Here is a 16,970-nt window from a genome sequence, read left to right on the forward strand (position 1 = left end):
GAGCTGCGCGCGCTTCTGGAATTTCTTCGGATCGAAGTTGAGTGCCGAGAAAGGGCGGGCAGGCAACCCAACGACGCAGTTGGTAAGTCCATGTCGCGTAATCAGGCGCATGAACTGGTGAAGAGTGCAGCGTATCCTGTCAAGCCTCGACACTCGTCGGCGGCAGCCTTGCATGGCGGAATGAAGGACGTGGAATGCTTCCTGTGCAAGTCAGAACAGCATGCAACAGAGAATTGCACCACCGCAAGGGAGCTGCCGGAGAAGAAACGCATGTTACGGGAGCACGGCCGATGTTTCCGTTGTACGAGGCCAAAACATACGGCAAGGATGTGCAAGAGCATGATATCTTGCAGCAAGTGTCGCGGCAGGCATGCCTCAACGATGTGTGACCCGAGCTTCATTCCCAACTGGCGAGACGCTCCACCGCATGAGAGTCAGCAGGGCATAAACGAAGGCGCTGGTCCAGTCAGCCTGCAAGCAACGCAGTGTGGCGCGACACAGGCGATCCTGCTCCAAACTGTGACAGCATGGGCCGAGAGTCAGAAGAAGAAAAAACTGGCCAGAATTATGTTCGACACTGGTAGCCAGCGCTCCTTTATTACCGAACAGCTATCAAAGGAGCTCAACTGCAAGCTGCTCGGTACCGAAATACTAACAGTCGGCGTGTTTGGAGGTGGTAAACAAGAACGCACCTTTCGAAGGGTTCAGCTGACTTTGCGAAGCAGGCGAAATAACAGAAGGTACGAGATCGACGCTCTCGAAACACCCATCATCTGTGAACAGGATCTCCCTAGCCCAGACGAAGGTATCTTGGAAGAATTAAACGACCTCGGCTGCAGTTTAGGCGATGACCTGAACGAGCTAGAACACCGCTCAATTGATATTCTGATCGGATCGGACCATTACTGGGGAGCGGTGACAGGACAAATTCGTCGTCTAAAGGGCAGCCTGACCACGTTGGAGACGATGTTCGGATGGGCGGTGCACGGAAAGAGCAGTTCGTCTTTCCCAGTACTGAGTAGCGCCCAGGCGATCGTTCTGCGAGCCACATTAGAGGAAAACGACACACCGGCAGAAAACCCAAGCGAGAACGAAGCAGGACGAAGGTTAGATAACCTACGGAAAGAGCCCCATCGTCCTGCAGAAAGACCATCGGCATTCCTCTCTCCTGTCAATCAACGCACACCGAAAAATGCTGCACGCCGGAGCAAGGGACACACTCGTGCAACTACACGAGAGGTGTTGGGTCCCCCTCGGCAGAGATTTCGTGAAAATGGTGGTGCGTGCTTGTGCCACTTGTCAAAGGTTCAGTTCTCCACCGTAAAGTGCTCCGACGGGACCGTTACCAAACGCGCAGACCTTCAAGCGAGCAGCAAACGAACTGACCGAACTGTGGAATACGCTGCGCCATCCAGATGTCGTGGACCATTTTGCGTGTGCAGAAGTTGAGGGGCGCTTTATTGTTGACCGGGCGCCATGGTGGGGTGGTTTCTATGAAAGGATGGTGCGCTCAGTGAAGATGGCATTAAGAAAAGTGATCGGAAAGAAATGCCTAGAAGCTGCACACTTAGCCACCATCCTTTGCGAAGTTGAAGCCGTTGTGAATTCTCGGCCATTGACCTATGTGTACAATGAGGTCGGAGAGGGCGACCCCCTAACCCCATCAAGCTTTCTCCTTGGGAGACGGCTGACGACTCTGCCGACGGCGGATGGGGAGCCGCCCGCTTCGACCCCTGAGATGCTTCGTTCGTTTTGGCGGCAGCGAAAAAGATTCCAGAACCAATTCTGGGAGGCCTGGAGAGCGGAATACCTCCGTGAGTTGAGATCGGCTTACGCGACGCACCAAGAGCAGTCTCCCTCGCCTAAAGTCGGCCAGCTGGTGCTAGTTAGAGAACCCCTTCCCCGCCTGCTATGGAAGCTTGGGAGAGTGGAGAAGGTATTCAAAGGCAGGGACAGTAAGGTACGTTCCTGCGAGATAAGAGTGTCACGCGGCTCAGTTCTCCGAAGGCCGGTGCGGCTCCTTTACCCGCTGGAGTTGAAAGAATTGTAGAATGCGCTCCACGCATTCTGGGGGGGAGTGTTAGAACGGACGGTGGCAGCCGCACAGGGCATTACCCCCTTGCCTTGAGACCAGTGGGCGCCGAATAGAGGGCGGGCGCCGAACGCACCGAACCTCCCCGCACGACGACCTCGGAGGGGATTATATGCCCTTTCTGGGAAAGGGGTCGGGACGGTCGCGGTGGGGACGGAGAGACGGGTTGTCAGGGTCAGTGAGTGTGAGTCAGGAGCAGTGGGTGTTGGGAGTGTGTGCTGTGTTGTGGACTTGCCGTGGTCGGTGATGTAGTGTGCCGCCTTTTCTCATCCATGTAAATAAATGGTGGTCGTTGTGTTGTAGAAAAAGAATGTGTGTGGTGGCGAGTGATTAAAACGCCGAACGGATCATTTCGTTGCTACAGTTGCCGTCCGCGCCGTGGTAGTGAAGGACGAGGCCCAGGATGCGAATTTTTTAGCCTAGGGGCATGGGGTGTTTCTCTAGCGTAAGTGAGATGGGCGGGTGGCGGGGTAGTGCGGCCTGGGGCGATAAAGGAAGAATTCTGATTTGGAAGGGGAGCAGGCTAGGCCGCGCGCGTGAACGTACGAGTCGATGATGTTGAGTGCCGACTGTAGGTTGTGTTCAATGTCGCCATCACTGCCTCGATTGACCCAAACGCTGATGTCGTCAGCATAGAAGCTGAAATGTATGTAGGGAACTTGGGCGAGTTGTTGGGAAGTTTGACAAGGGCCATGTCGAAGAGGATAGGGGACAGCACAGCACCCTGAGGCGTTCTCCGTGCTTCCAGTCAGACACCGGGGAGCTGGTGATCACCCAAGGTGAGTGTTGCTGTACTTTCGGAAGGAAGTTGCGGATGTAAAGTTACATCCGCGGGCCTGCGCCTAGGGCGTGGAGGCCTCCTGGGACGGCTGCGTTGGTAACGTTGTCAAAAGCTTTTGTCAGGTCGACACAGAGGATAGCCTTGGTGTCGCCCGCGGAGGTGTAAAGGATGTGGTCTTTGAGTTGTAGAAAGGCGTCCTGGGTGGATATGTCTGGGTGGACAAGCCTGGGCGGAAAACAAACATGCACAAAGGCATGAGGTTGTTTTTCTCCAGATACCGGCTGGCTGAGCCGGGTGTTGAGAACGTGCTCCGTGAGCTTGCCCACACACGACATAAGGGAGATGGGACGGAGGCTATCGGGGAGCAGTGGTTTGCCGGATTTAGGAATAAAAACCCCTTTAGCGTCTTTCCAATGAGGTGGGAGGGAGCCACGCATCCAGCATTCGTTGAAGTAGTCGGCTGGCACCGCCACCTCCGCTCGTGGCCAGCCTTGACCTCCCATAGGTGCAGGAGATGGGATTCCAATGCGTCTGCAGGGCAATTGTCTGGGAGGGGGTGAGTCACGGTGCGGACGTCACGCTGGAGTTGGTTGGTCAAGTAGTTATGTCTGATATGGCGTCTAGAGTACAAGCTGCTCGTGAGATGCGAAACGAGTCCCAATTGGTGATGATAGCACCACGAGGGCGTGTGCGTGTTTGGCTTGCTTGTAGGAGAATCTCGATAATATAGTGATCATTAATCAGATTTCCCTGGGTGTTACAATACGCAGCGTGAGGGAGGCGGTGGGTGCAGGTGTGGTCGGGAGTAGTGTCGGCGCAGATGCTGTTCCCAATGCGAGTAGAGGTGGTGGAGTCTGCCAGAAGGGAGAAGCCGGTCTGTTGAGCTGCGAGCCATCCCCTGTGCCCCTTGGGGGTGTTGGGAGTGGGGGTGTCCTACGTATAATGGGTGGGAGATGGTAGTGAGCGCACGGCATACAAGGAATTGAACCCGAAGGGGTGTAGGAGAAATAAGACGATTGGCAGGTAGCTGGGTAGGGTAAGGGGACTGGACGGCTCTTGCCGCGCGAGCTTGTCGGGGCCGTCTGCCGAGCTATAGGAACTGGTGAACCAGTTCCCGCTTGGAAACATAGCCTCGACAGTTTCACTACTAGATGATGAGGCTAGTGCGTGGTCTCACCATCACTGAAGGTGTCGTGTGCCATGCAGGCGTTAGAGAGGGTGTGCAGCCGGACCGTCTCTTTAGGCCGCGCGGCAGCAGAAGCTGTCGCGTGGCGAACCTCTTCCTCCTTAACTCGTTCATCAATTTGGCAAGCGTATTCGTCTAAGCTGGAGTCAATTCGAGTTCCTGATCATCGGGGTCGGAGGAGAATATCCGGTGAGAGCGCGCGGGTGGTGGCGTCCGCTCCCTCATTTTTATCAAGGCCTATGTGAGCAGCAGCACATGTGTCGGTGAGCGAGGTCGCCGGTGTACACGCTGTTTTGGAGAAGGCGGTAGGCTAGCTACGGTACCCAGCCCTGCTCGACGTCCCGACACCCCCCTCGCGAGTCGGAAATAACTGTTTTTGAAGTAGGATGAGATGCAGCCAACGCTCCGCGTGTGTTATATTACGGACTCGGAAAGTAAGGCCATTTGTTCGCTGTTTTGGATTGGTGGACGGCTGTGGTCGTGTACCACCTCGCATGGTGGGGGCCGGAGGCTTCCACTTAGAATACGCTGGGTTTTGATCCATAGTGGCGGGCCAGGGCTGCCGACCGAGCCAGGCACCGGCTATTATGGTGCTCTCATTTCATGTTCGCAGGAAGAGGGCGCACGTGGAGGGCACATCTCCACTGGGATGGAATAGTCCCCGTGCAAAAATACGCCACCTGTCGGTGATAAACGGTTTCGGTTTCGATTTCGAAAAGCACCCTGGGAAGGCTTCTGCCATATTAGGGGAAGCCTCGGCGGCCTCGCATTCTGCTGGTTGGCAAACCCTTGACTACGCGTTGCTTGCTGAGCGCCGAGCCGATTACATCGCCCGCTTTTATTGCCAAGCCGCTGCTGCTGCTGCGAAGGCATATTTTCGTAGTGCACTCCATCGCAATGAGCGACATTGTTTACCCAGTGTGTGCCTGGGTAAAAAACCTCGCGGATTTGCCGCCGCTTCGCAGTGAGCATATTGAAGCGTACGTGTCGCGGTTGACGGCGACGACGAAATGCCAACGAAAGGCGTACAAGCTTGCCACCGAGAGCTAAGTCGTTGCATCATCTGTGTTGGCAAACTATTCGTGCACAACGTAAGTAACTTTTTTTTTCTTTTTTCGTTTTGGCGCTTTAAAAGCTGTTAAAACCGAATATTAGGTGGCCTTTGAAAGCCATGCTGCGTTGTTAATGCGCCAGTTGCAGTGACACTATCTTGCTTTTTTTTAAATACGTGTTGTTTTGAATGTCAGGATAAAAAGTGGGCGCATGATTAAATACGATTAAGCTGCGGGGGTTGCGGACCTGTCCTGCGTGCGTGGTACACGTTTGTTGTCTCATTTTCTGGGTTTTCAAGCTGCGCGTAGAGATCGTGATGTGGCCGTTGTGTAGCCTGCCGTGTAGGGTATTTAGTTCTAGGAAGCATGTCCTCATAGACTAGTGTTACCGTGTCGAGAAAATACAGCGTAGTTCTGAAGCAGGTATTGATTTATGCCGATACATCCGCTCGAGCGCAGCCGAGTAGGCGCGAGAACAGCGCAAGCGCTGACACGGTACTACTAGTAAAACAGCTGCGATAAAGTGTCACTTCGTCTTCTTGGCAGCACACCGCTCGAGTACCGTCTACATCAAGCACACGATGGGTGTACTGCTTCGGGCAGCAAGCATGTAGTGCACTTCGAGTAAGACCACAACAAGGCGATAACGCAAAGCAGTACTGCGAGCTGTGCAGTGGACTTTGTTCTCATCATTGTTTTGCTCATTTTTTTAATGCTTTGATACTGTATCAGACGAGTCTGTTTTAATCACGCAACAAACGCTGACGTAGGTGTTATTTTTATTTCAGAAACAACATGGTGTTCGTGAGGGCCAGCTGCTATAGAAGCCAAAAGAAAACACAGCCACCGTATGCTGTTTCAGCAGCCTTGTCGCGGCTAGGTGACGTGCTTGGTGGCCAGTGTGGGTGTGCTGCTGGGAAGTATGTCTTCAACCACTTGCAAGCCGTGCTGAGGATTGTGGCACTGCTGCAGGAAAAGGGGTTTTTGGAGGCGCCACAACACCTGTCCCCAACTGATTTGCCTCAGCAGTGGCGAGTGCCAAGGCGAAACCCTCTACGTGGAACCAGCGTACAAAGAATTGACTGGAGAAAAGTCACAGAAGGTGGGCAATCCATTCCGCGTACCTCGAAGGTGTACGAGGGTCATGTTGCAAATGAATCTATCGAGCAGCAGCAAAAAGACATAAAAGATTTTGCAGATGCAATAAGTACACTGGAAGGGATGGAACACTTTGCAGCTGTTCTGCAAGCTGCCGACTACAGTGAGGCTGTCGATACCAAATATGGCAAGCGTATAAAGGGCTGCCTGCTGAGCTACCAGCAGTCACTCGAGCCACATGGATTTTCTGTTCTACTGTCTGAAGAGCTAAAAAAGAAGCAACAACAGCTGTGGGAGACACCACAACCCCTTGAGTGCTTCTGTGGCATCATACCTTGGGTGATTCCTGATGGAGTGGATGGACCTACTGCATCAATACTCAGGGTATTTTTCTTAGACCTGTTTTTTGTTCCTTGTAGTAAAAACATCCCATCTCTTAAAACATAGTGGTGCTTGTGACATGTGCTTTGTCTGCAGCAATTACAAAAGCTAAAACTTATTTTATTTTTAGGGGATAGTTGTGACACCAGCTGAGGCCCAGCAACTAGAGAAAGCTTCAAGGAAACAAAGGCTGAGCCCAACGTGGATGCGGGCACGAGCCTACCGCTTGACAGCATCTAATTTTGGAGTTGCGATGAACCGCAAGCAGTGGACAGAGAAGGGACTGACCAACCTGACTGCTACGAAGGACTTGTCTCGTGTTAGGGCTGTTAGGTATGTGCATATTTTGAAATTAATTGTAATTGGGCAGTGCACATACCCTACGCAGCCATAGTGTACGTAGCCAGAGAAAGACAGTCTGGCGTTCCTTATGTAACATGTTTGCTTTATTTCAGGTATGGAATCGCTAACGAAAGCGACGCACTCTTGCGATACAAGGAAACAATGGCTTCAGCTGGCCATCCTGTGGAGGTGATGAACTGCGGCCTTTTCGTGGATCCAGAGAAACCGTGGCTTGGAGCATCACCTGACGCCATTGCCTTTGACCCTTACGAGCCTTTCCCGTGGGGCACTGTTGAAGTTAAATTTATTTATTTATTTATTTCAAGATACCCCTAAAGGCCCTCTTCACGAGGGTATTACATAGGGGGTGGTAAAAATTTCAACTTGAGTACATAGAAGGAACATTAACATGAGTAACAGGGCAAAAAAAAGAAGCAAGAAAAGAGCAATAACTGGTAGTCAGCAAGAATCGAAATGTGGCGGAACAACAAGACACAAAATAAACAAAATAAAAAAAAACCAAGAAAAGAAAACACAAAGATGAAAACAACGGAATAAACAGAACGAAAAGCAAAACTCGAACACATTGCGGTGAGCAGAACAAAACTAGAAGAAAACTACACATGGCTTTGATTTTTTAAAAGTTCATGAAATGATGTCGCATTCGTTTCAGTTGCGATTGTGTAAGGCAGCCGGTTCCAATCAATAATGGTTTTAGGTATAAATGATTTAGCATAACTTGAATTGCGACATGTGATGCGTTTGATTTTGAAAGGATGGTCACGGTGTGAAAACACTGCTGAGGGTAAGTGAAAGAAATCGTCGTGAAGCAACGGATGATGGTAAATTTTGTGAAAATAGTTAAGCGAGCCTGTTTACGACGATGGGAAAGGCTGTCAAGTCCAGCACGAGCTTTTAAAGCCGTGACGCTAGTAAAACGTGAGTAGTCAGAATAAATGAAACGAGCAGCACGGTTTTGCAGGGATTCTATGTTATCTTTGATGTAGGCTTGATCTGGGTCCCATATGGCGGAGGCGTACTCAATTTTAGGTCGAATTAATGTAATATAAGCAAGTTTACGCACATGCGCCGGAGCATGTCGAAGGTTACGTTTTAAAAGGCCAAGAGAACGGTTAGCAGCTGATAGAATCAAGTTAATATGATAGTTCCAGGTTAAGCCTGATTGAAGGTGAACTCCTAGATACTTGTAAGTGGAAGTTGTCTCAACTGTTATGTCATTAAGAGAGTATGCGGTTGGTATGCGATAAGAATTTCTAGTAAAGGAGACGAGCTTTGTCTTAGAGGGATTTAGGCTCATAAGCCATAACTGACACCAAGTGTTAATAGAATCGAGGTCAGTTTGTAAGGATTGTCTGTCACAGTCATTTGTAATGGTTCGATACACAACACAGTCGTCAGCAAACAGTCTAATGTGTGAAGAAATGCAATTTGGCAAGTCATTAATAAATATTAGAAAGAGCAGGGGACCAAGCACACTCCCCTGAGGCACACAAGATGTGGCATGGGCCATTGTAGAGTTAGAACCATTAACAGAGTGAACTGAGCGCGAGATGAAAGGAAGTCTTTAATCCATGGTAGTTCCTGAGGGTGAATATTAAGGTGCGATAGCTTGAGAAGTAGTCTATGGTGGGGAACCCGATCAAATGCCTTTGAAAAATCTAAAAACAAAGCATCGACTTGAATTCCGACATCTAAAGAAGTAAATAAGTCGTTAGTAAATCCGGCGAGCTGAGTGTCGCAAGAAAATCCCTTGCGAAAACCGTGCTGATATTTAAATATTTAAATGCCCATATTCTCTGCGAGATGCCAAAAAGGAAGACATTTTGTGTGAAGATTTCTTTGTGAAATTTGACGAGAACTGCACGCCTGCTCTCAGGGAGGACCACGACCACTTTATGCAGGTGCATGGTGTGGGCGACTCCTCTGCGCGGGGACGCACAGGCAGTGACTCGAGGCAGGTCTTTGTATGAAAAGGTTTAATCTCACATCAGGGGGGCCGGTCGTCGTCGTGGGGCAGCGGGGTCAGGTGGCCCTCTGGCAGGGCTGGTCCAAGAGAGAGCTCCAGCCTTCGCTGTCGCGCCTTAAGAAGGCTTCCTCCTAGCCTCGCTCCCCCCGCCCCACCACTCGGGAAGAAGGGGTCCGAGGCTACCCGCGGTGAGCGGCGCGAGATTTGACCTGCCCGCGAGCAGACCCTACATCTCCTCCCCCCCCCCCTCAAACGTCCGTCCCGGGGTCCGCCAGTAGGCGTTCGATGACCTCCGGGTCCGGGTCGTTATCCATAGAGTCGTCGCAGGGGGGAGGGGTGCTCGCCGGGGGGCCGCTCACCGCTAGCTGGATGGGCTCCTCACGAGCCGCCTGGGGGAGCGAGGCGCCTGGCTCCACTGGGGGCCCTGCCGGCAGCGCCCTCCAAAGCTCCTCGGCCGCCGGGGACAGCAGGTCTGGGCGGCTGGACTGGAGGATGCGGAGGGCCGCCTCCTCCGGGCTGCCCCTCTGCAGTGGCGCAGCGGGGGAAGGTGCTGCAGCCGCCAAGCGCTTTTCCGCCGCCTCCCTGCGCGCTCTATGGAGCGCACCGGCCTCGTGGCGGGGCCGGTGCACAACAAGTGTGCCGCAGAGGGAACACAGGCCGGCCCGCTCCTCGTCATTATACACGGCCGGGGGCTCCTGGTCCCTCTCCTCCAGAGTCAGGCCGCGGAAAGGCAGCGGCACTTCCTGGAGGTCACCGCCGCGAAGGGGCTGCGCCTGGTCCCGCCACCTGGACCGCGTGCAGTAAGAGATGGCCGCTCCGTTGGCGACCGTGGTCTAGGTGGTCACGTGCCGCAGGACCCTGGGCCGCTTGGGTTGCGGCTGCTCGGCTGCCGAAGCGCCGGCTGGGTGCTGAGGGGGGCCCTGCTCCTGGTCGTCACTGGCCCTCTTGCGTTGTCCTGCACCACTGGGAGGTTCTCTCCAGTGGTCAGGCGCGCGGTTAGACTGGCGGTGGGGGCCACCGCGACCGTGGAACCGGCGCCACTCGCGTGGACCCTGCCGCCGGCCGGATGGCGCGCCTTGATGGCGGCCACCGTTCGACGGTGGTCTGCCATCCCTTCCGGAGTCCGAGCCCCGGGTGTCGGTCCGCTGGAGCTTCCTAGAAGGCATATTGAGAGGGCGAGAGCATTGCGAGTGATTATTGATCGAGAGACACGGGTGCTACCTGGTCCTCAGGTTGTAGCGTCGGTTGCGAACCGCACCGCTACCTGCTCGTCCTCCCGGGGGTGAGATCGCCGCATCGCGCTGATTTTCCACCGCTTCGCAGCCATCGTCCTTGCGAAGGTGGAAAGCCTTCAAATCAGCGACATGCACAGGACCGGCGGTTTCGCCGTTTGTCAACAACCGCAGCTGGTAGGTAAGCGGCGTAGTTCGTGCCGTAACTTCGTACGGCCCAGCCCACTTGTGCGCTAGCGACGCGGCGAAACCGCGCGCTGCGTTACTAAGTGGGTGCGTTCTCTTAAGTACTAAGTCGCCCGTGTTGAAAACGACGTGACGGCGACCTTTGTTGTACTGATCCGCCTGCTCTATGCGCGCGACATCGAGGTTTTCGCGGGCTGCGCGCTGCGCTGCCTCCAGGCGCTCCCGGAGCCTTGCCGCGTACTGCGAAAGCGGAGGGGGCGCGAGCCCCGCCGCGTCGAGTAGGGCATTCTCTAGCGGAAAAGCGATCTCTCTCCCAAAATTCAAGTAAGCGGGTGTAATACCCACTGACCTGTTCACGGTTGTCCTTGTAGCGAACGCCAGTTCGGACAGCCGCGCGTCCCAATCTCTGTGCTGCTCGGTCGTCGCGACCAGCATGCTCGTCAGATTTCGATTCACCCGCTCGGTTATGTTGCTCTGAGCGTGGTAGGGACTCGTTCTCCTGTGGCGGATTTGAAGCGCCCGACAAGAGTCTACAAAGACTTTGCTTGTTAAATAAGAAGCATTGTCTGTAATCAGGTCGGAAGGGAAACCGAAACGAGTGAAAGTCTCCAACAGTTTTTCCCAAATTCGTTCCGACACAAGCTTCCTAAGGGGGAAAACCTCAACCCACTTGGAATAGTGGTCCGTTATTACCAGGAGGAATTGGTTTCCGCGCGCGGACCGAGGGAGGGGTCCCATGATATCGCACGCGACCACTTGCCACGGGTAGTTGCTAACTACCGCCTTCATCTTGCCAGCGGGCTTGCCCGCCCGAGGCTTGGCTACCTGGCATACCGGGCAGGTACGGGCGTATCCCAGCACATCCTTTCTCATGCCTGGCCAGGTCGCGACACGGCATAACTTGTCGTAAGTCTTACTGCCGCTGCCATGGCCTGCCAGCGCTGAGTCATGGAAGTACTGCAGGAACCGTTTCCGCAACCTTCTCGGGACCACGACTCGGAAAGGGGATGCTATCGCCTCTTCCTCGTCAAGTTGGGGAATATAGCGGAGCAGCAAGCCATCATCGCCCAGCAGATACGCGTCGTACTTGCCCTCAGCGTTCCCGGTGCAAGCTGCGCTGCTCGCAAGCTCCTTCAGCACCCTCTGGCAAAGACCGTCTGCTTTCTGGGCCTCGATCAGCTCTTCTCTACTGACCGCTATACTCCCCAAGACAGATTTCTTTCTGCCTCGCTCCTAGGCAGGCGAGCGGTCGCCGCCACGAGCTGCTGTGTTTCCCTTCCGTCACAGCACCTTGCGGGACCTTTGTCCGTCTCCTCTTTCTCCAAACCGGGCGCGACACTCCCGTCCGCCCTCTCCTCCTCTCCAACAGCGGTGACGCCGCTTTTTACAAAGCTGGGCTGCGCCTCTGAAGCGCTTCCGCCAGCATTCCACGGTGCGCGCGATAAAGCATCGGCCACCTTGTTCAAGCTGCCCCGGCGGTACTCGATGGCGTACGCGTAACGTTGCAACGTCAGCGCCCATCTCGCGAGTCTGCCTGCGGGGTTCTTGAGCCTCTTTAACCAAGACAATGCCTGATGATCTGTCTGCACGGTGTAGACCGCTCCGTCTAGGTACATGTCGAACTTCGACAATGCGAACATGATCGCCAGGCATTCCTTTTCGGTCACGGAGTAATTCCGCTCCGCCGATGTGAGCGTGCGACTAGCGAACGCGACAGGGCGCAGTTTGCCCTCGTCTTCCTGTAACAAAACAGCTCCAACACCGTAGTCACTAGCGTCTGTCTGCAAGACAAACTGCTTGTTCAGGTCGGGGAGGCGCAGACTAGCGGTATTCGCTATCGCGCGAGCCAAGGCAACAAATGCGTCACTTTGTTCCTTGCCCCAGACCCACTTCGAGCCTTTACGCAACAGCAGGTTCAGCGGCCTTGCAAGCTCCGAACAGCGCGGGATGAATTACCTGTAGAACGCAACCATCCCCAAAAACCTCTGCAAGCTTTTCACATCCATGGGGCAGGGGTAGTTCAGAATTGCCTGCAGTTTGTCATCATTCGGTCTCAGTGTGCCATCATCCACGACAAAGCCCAAGAGGTTCACTCTCTTCGATGCCAACTGCACTTTCTTTGGATTGATGGTTAGACCGGCACGTCTCATTCTATCGAGAACGGAATTCAGGTGAATGAGGTGCTCCTCGAACGACTGTGAGAATATCACAACGTCGTCGAGGTACGCCATGGCGTAGTTGAACCTTGCATCGCCCAGCACTATGTCCATCAGTCGCATGAACGTGCTCGGGGCGTTAGACAAACCAAACGGGAGTCGAGTAAATTCGAAGAGCCCGCGGTGGCAGGTGAATGCGGTTTTCTCGATGTCACCTTCGGCCACCTCAATCTGCAGGTACCCTCTGCTTGCATCTAGGACTGTGAAGAACCTCGCGTTCCCTAACGCGTACATCACAGCCTCGATCGACTGAAAAGGGTACGCAACCGTAGGCGTCAGTGAGTTGAGCTTACGATAATCAACACACAGCCTGACCGATCCATCTTTCTTCGGTGCTAGAACCACTGGTGACGCCGAGGGACTTTGTGAGGGTCTCACCGCACCGGTATCAATCATCTCGTCAAGGGCACAGTCGAGAAGCTGCCTCTTATGCGCACTTAACGGCCTCGGGTTACACCTGAAAGGGCGCGTATCACCCGTCTGAATCTCGTGCTGAAGCAGGTCGGTTCTGCCCGGTTTCTCCGTGAAGCAATCCGAAAACGGGAGTAAAGTTTCCGCGAGCCTTCGGCGCTGACTACTGGGTCCTGAGAAAGACGCAATAATCGCTTCTAACGGGCCACCGTCTCTCAGCATCTCGAGGGAGCTCCCCTGCCTTTCTGTCGCACAGGTGAGGACACCCACCTTTTGTGCAGGACAGCCGGGCAAGGATGAGCTTTCGAAGGGAATGAGGGGGGCGAGCTGGCTGTAACGATAGCCATTCTCCCCCATGTCGAGCACAATGCCTTCGCTCGAGAGAAAATCTCTTCCCAGAATTACTGGTATCGACAAGCCAGGCAGATAGACGAAGCGATGTCTCCGCTTTCTGCCGTCAAAGCGCATCGTAAGACGCACTGCTCCCTTTGTCTTTGCCGCCCCAGCTGCTAAGCTTAACGGGGTTTCGGCCGGTCTGACACGGATGTTACCTATCCGGCAGGCCTCGTACACCTCGTCACCGACCAGTGACAGCGTTGAGCCCGTGTCTACGAGTGCAGAGTAGCGTCGACCCGCTAACTGCACTAGCATAAATGGGCTTGAACACGGAACGACTCCCTGAGCTCTACAGGCGAGCGGGACAAAGGCCTCCCCGTCGCCGGCGCGGGAGTTCTTTTCCTGACTAGCGCCTTGACAACCATGAAATTCTCCCGCTGACGGTGAAAGGCCGGTGCCACCAGACATCACCGCCAGCGTCTGGCGTTTCCCTGCATACGCCTAGCTTGACACTCGCGTGCCATGTGACCGGGCTGGTTGCAATTCCAGCAAAGCCGGTCGTTCACCCGCCGCGTGGAGGGAGGGCCCCTCGTTCCACGAAGCGGTTGGGGACGACTCTCCCCTTTCTCCGCGCCTTCCTGACGCTCGCTCGGCGCGCGGCGTGTGATGCCGGCACGACGCCGCTGCTCGAATGCGTACGGCTCCAGCGCGCGAGGGACAACAGGGGGTTCCTCCTGCCTTTCCACGGCCATTACCTCGGCGCGCCGAGCCCTCATCGCATATTCTCGGCCTCCATCCCATGCGCATCCCGGTTCTAGCGATTCGGCCGGCCTGGGGGCGGCTGGTAGCGCAGTTCGGCCAGTAAATCCGCCTGCACGGTCTTGGCCTCCTGCGCTAGGGCCTCGAGGTTTGTAAAACTGCGGCCCCGCAGATACGGCTTGAAGCGTGGATGGCACTGCCTGATCACACGCGCAACCTGATCTCGGTCGGTTGCCGTCGGATCTGCCCTCTTGTATAGCTCTTTCATTGCGCGTACGTACTCGAGGAGGCTTTCCTCTGGGTGTTGGGTGCGCAACGCGAGCTCCTCCAGCATCCGGCGCTCATAATCAGGCGGCAAGAACTCGGCGCGGAAACGGTCTTTGAAGACCGCCATCGAATGGAAAGTCGGCTGGCAGCGCCTCCATCGCGCCGCGCTCTCGACGAGTGCTACAGGCAGGACCTGCCCTAGCATTACGTCATCTGGGGCGCCCAGAGCCGTCTGGTAGTCCTCGAGTTGTTGTAGAAACTCGTGGACTGATTTCGCGTCCGTGTACCCGGAAAAGGAGGGGACCTCCATATTTATCCGCGGGCGCGATGTTGTCGCCGATGCTACTGATGCTGCGGCCTGGCTGGCGCCAACCACCGAACCGAGCTGACGGGCTAATGCGGCGAACATCTCAGTCACCTGCCCCATTACGGCCGCCGCGTCGGCCGTCTCACTACCGGCTGCTCCGCCATCCAAAGCCGTGGCTGAAACATCCTTTCTGGGAGGCATAGTTCGCGCTAACTGTCCGGCCGCACCGGCTAACTGCTCATGGCAACAAGAACATTCATATACACAACAATCTATCTACAAACACACGGAAATACACAACAGAAAACGCCCGAAAACTACATAAATAACACAAAACCCCTAACAAATTTACAACACTACACAAGTCGCTACCCCGCGAACATTCCGCCTGACCCGCTCCTTAACCCTATCGGTCCGGCGTGGCCCCGAACAAAGAGGGCCTGCCACGAGTCTGGCTGCACGTCCCAAAATCGGCAGAGAAATCGTCCACAAGGTGTTAATTAAAGCCGCACGCTGGGCGCCATTATTTGTGGGCGACGCCTCTGCGCGGGGACGCACGGGCAGTGACTCGAGGCAGGTCTTTGTATGAAAAGGTTTAATCTCACATCAGGGGGACCGGTCGTCGTCGTGGGGCAGCGGGGTCAGGTGGTCCTCTGGCAGGGCTGGTCCAAGAGAGAGCTCCAGCCTTCGCTGTCGCGCCTTAAGAAGGCTTCCTCCTAGCCTCGCTCCCCCCGCCCCACCACTCGGGAAGAAGGGGTCCGAGGCTACCCGAGGTGAGGGGCGCGAGATTTGACCTGCCCGCGAGCAGACCCTACAATGGTCAGATGGGTGTGACCCATACACAATGGGCAGACTTTATAGTGTTTGGCCCGCACTTCCTCATTGTGCAGAGGATACGTTTTTGTGCTCAAAAGTGGAAGAATATGGCGAGTGTGTTGGACGATTTCTCCTTTAATACCTTGTTGCCTTTCCACGTAAAGAAGCTAAGGCACTGAACAAATGCATCTGCTTCAGGCATGCTTGAAGTAAACACCTGAAGAATGTTATTGCGATTCTACAATCAAAGGACTTTGCATGTTGCTTAGCACTGCACAGACTCCCCACATCTGATTTATCAGTGGACCAAGGGATAGTGGTATGATGCGGTCAAAGATATGGTAACACTTAATGCGCTGTATTCGTCTCTCGACGTGGATGCGACATGCTGCAATATCTTGAGTGTCGAACATCTTTCCTTTCAAACTGGTCCTTTCTCAGGAATGGTGGAATATTCAGGCCAATCCCTTTTTCTTCCAACAGGTCATTGATTTTGAAGCCTTCATCGGCCATGACCGAGTCTCCAGGAGAGAACGTTTGTTCGAGAAATCCACTTCTGATTACTAGTTCTCTATCAGAGAGGGACCTCATGAAAAGTTCGGACGCAAAAGTCAACAGACCATCTGGTGACACACGCCTTGAAAGTGTTAGCTGACTTATAGTTTGAATACGTCCCAGACTGCGTTACAAGGGAGCTTGATACTTCACATCCAATCTCTGTGGCATCAATAATCACTCTTGTGGAGGGGTAGCGGTCACGGAAAGCAGCAGGCATGTGGCGGTAAATCACACTTCGGGGCGCCCACACAGGAACTTTTCCCAGCTGTAGATACATAAAGTTCACCCAGCTGGAAAACACTCTATACACTGTACTAACAGAGACAGATGTGGGTGGAAAAATCCGGTCCTGAGCTTCACTAGTGTGAGGAATAGCTCTTCCTCTGCAGAAAGCTTGCGAGGACGCCATCTCACATCATCATTGGGCAGACATAGCTTCTTGTTCTACACATTGCATGCATTTTCACCTGGTTTTAACAGCAACAGCAGCTTGGGAAAATGCTGGTAGCTGATTAGCCCTGTGTAGAACTGCATATTACTGTCGTCATTCTTGAATCTGTCAACAGTGAATCTGGTTTGTTCATATTTTTCATTGAGTGCTTGAACTTCTTGCAGTTCCTGTTTGGCCATTTCGAGCTGCTCCTGGAGATTTTCAGTGTGTTGCTACCTCAGACCTCTCCTTCGTTTTTTCTTGAAGTTCACGTGTCACTTTTTCTAGAGAACTCTTGAGATGTGTCACATAAGCATAGAGGCCTTTAAGCTCCTCGTATTTGGCTTGAAGCTCCGCTTTTAGGTTGGGGCACACAGAACAAGCTTCAGGCTCCATACACTGCTGAAGAGATGTAAGGAGACAGCGCCACCCAGCGTCGTTTGTGAGGAGAAGAAGAAAAAGCACGAGGAGCGCGTGCGGAGGGGAACGCTGGGACAGGTAGAAGAGGATTACGTGGCAGAGAAGAGAAGAGC

General features: G+C 54.0%; 1 protein-coding gene and 1 pseudogene across 1 annotated transcript; one reads left to right on the forward strand and one right to left on the reverse strand.

Moving 5' to 3' along the window:
• The first annotated feature begins 4,956 nt into the window (after positions 1 to 4,956).
• On the forward strand, positions 4,957 to 15,628 carry LOC149356858 (uncharacterized). The gene is made up of 7 exons (XM_089576448.1): positions 4,957 to 5,150; positions 5,900 to 6,593; positions 6,721 to 6,923; positions 7,046 to 7,230; positions 8,733 to 8,863; positions 9,387 to 9,389; positions 15,458 to 15,628. The coding sequence occupies exons 2-7, from the start codon at positions 5,907 to 5,909 to the stop codon at positions 15,626 to 15,628; spliced, it is 1,380 nt and encodes a 459-aa protein (XP_089432574.1). The 5' UTR covers positions 4,957 to 5,150; positions 5,900 to 5,906.
• Positions 15,629 to 15,676: 48 nt separating this feature from the next.
• Positions 15,677 to 16,284, reverse strand: LOC149356859 (uncharacterized; annotated as a pseudogene).
• Between the last annotated feature and the right edge of the window lie 686 nt (positions 16,285 to 16,970).

The sequence above is a fragment of the Amblyomma mixtum genome, chromosome 3 (genome assembly GCF_055824585.1).
Source record: "Amblyomma mixtum isolate Tamu chromosome 3, ASM5582458v1, whole genome shotgun sequence".
Taxonomy (NCBI): domain Eukaryota; kingdom Metazoa; phylum Arthropoda; class Arachnida; order Ixodida; family Ixodidae; genus Amblyomma; species Amblyomma mixtum.

Excerpts from the sequence above, each read along its gene's own strand:
- LOC149356858 (XM_089576448.1), top strand. The coding sequence starts at position 5,907 with ATGGTGTTCGTGAGGGCCAGCTGCTATAGAAGCCAAAAGAAAACACAG. Across the intron at positions 6,594-6,720 it reads CTACTGCATCAATACTCAGG|GGGATAGTTGTGACACCAGC; the intron begins GTATTTTTCTTA and ends TTTTATTTTTAG. Across the intron at positions 7,231-8,732 it reads CCCGTGGGGCACTGTTGAAG|TTAAATGCCCATATTCTCTG; the intron begins TTAAATTTATTT and ends ATATTTAAATAT.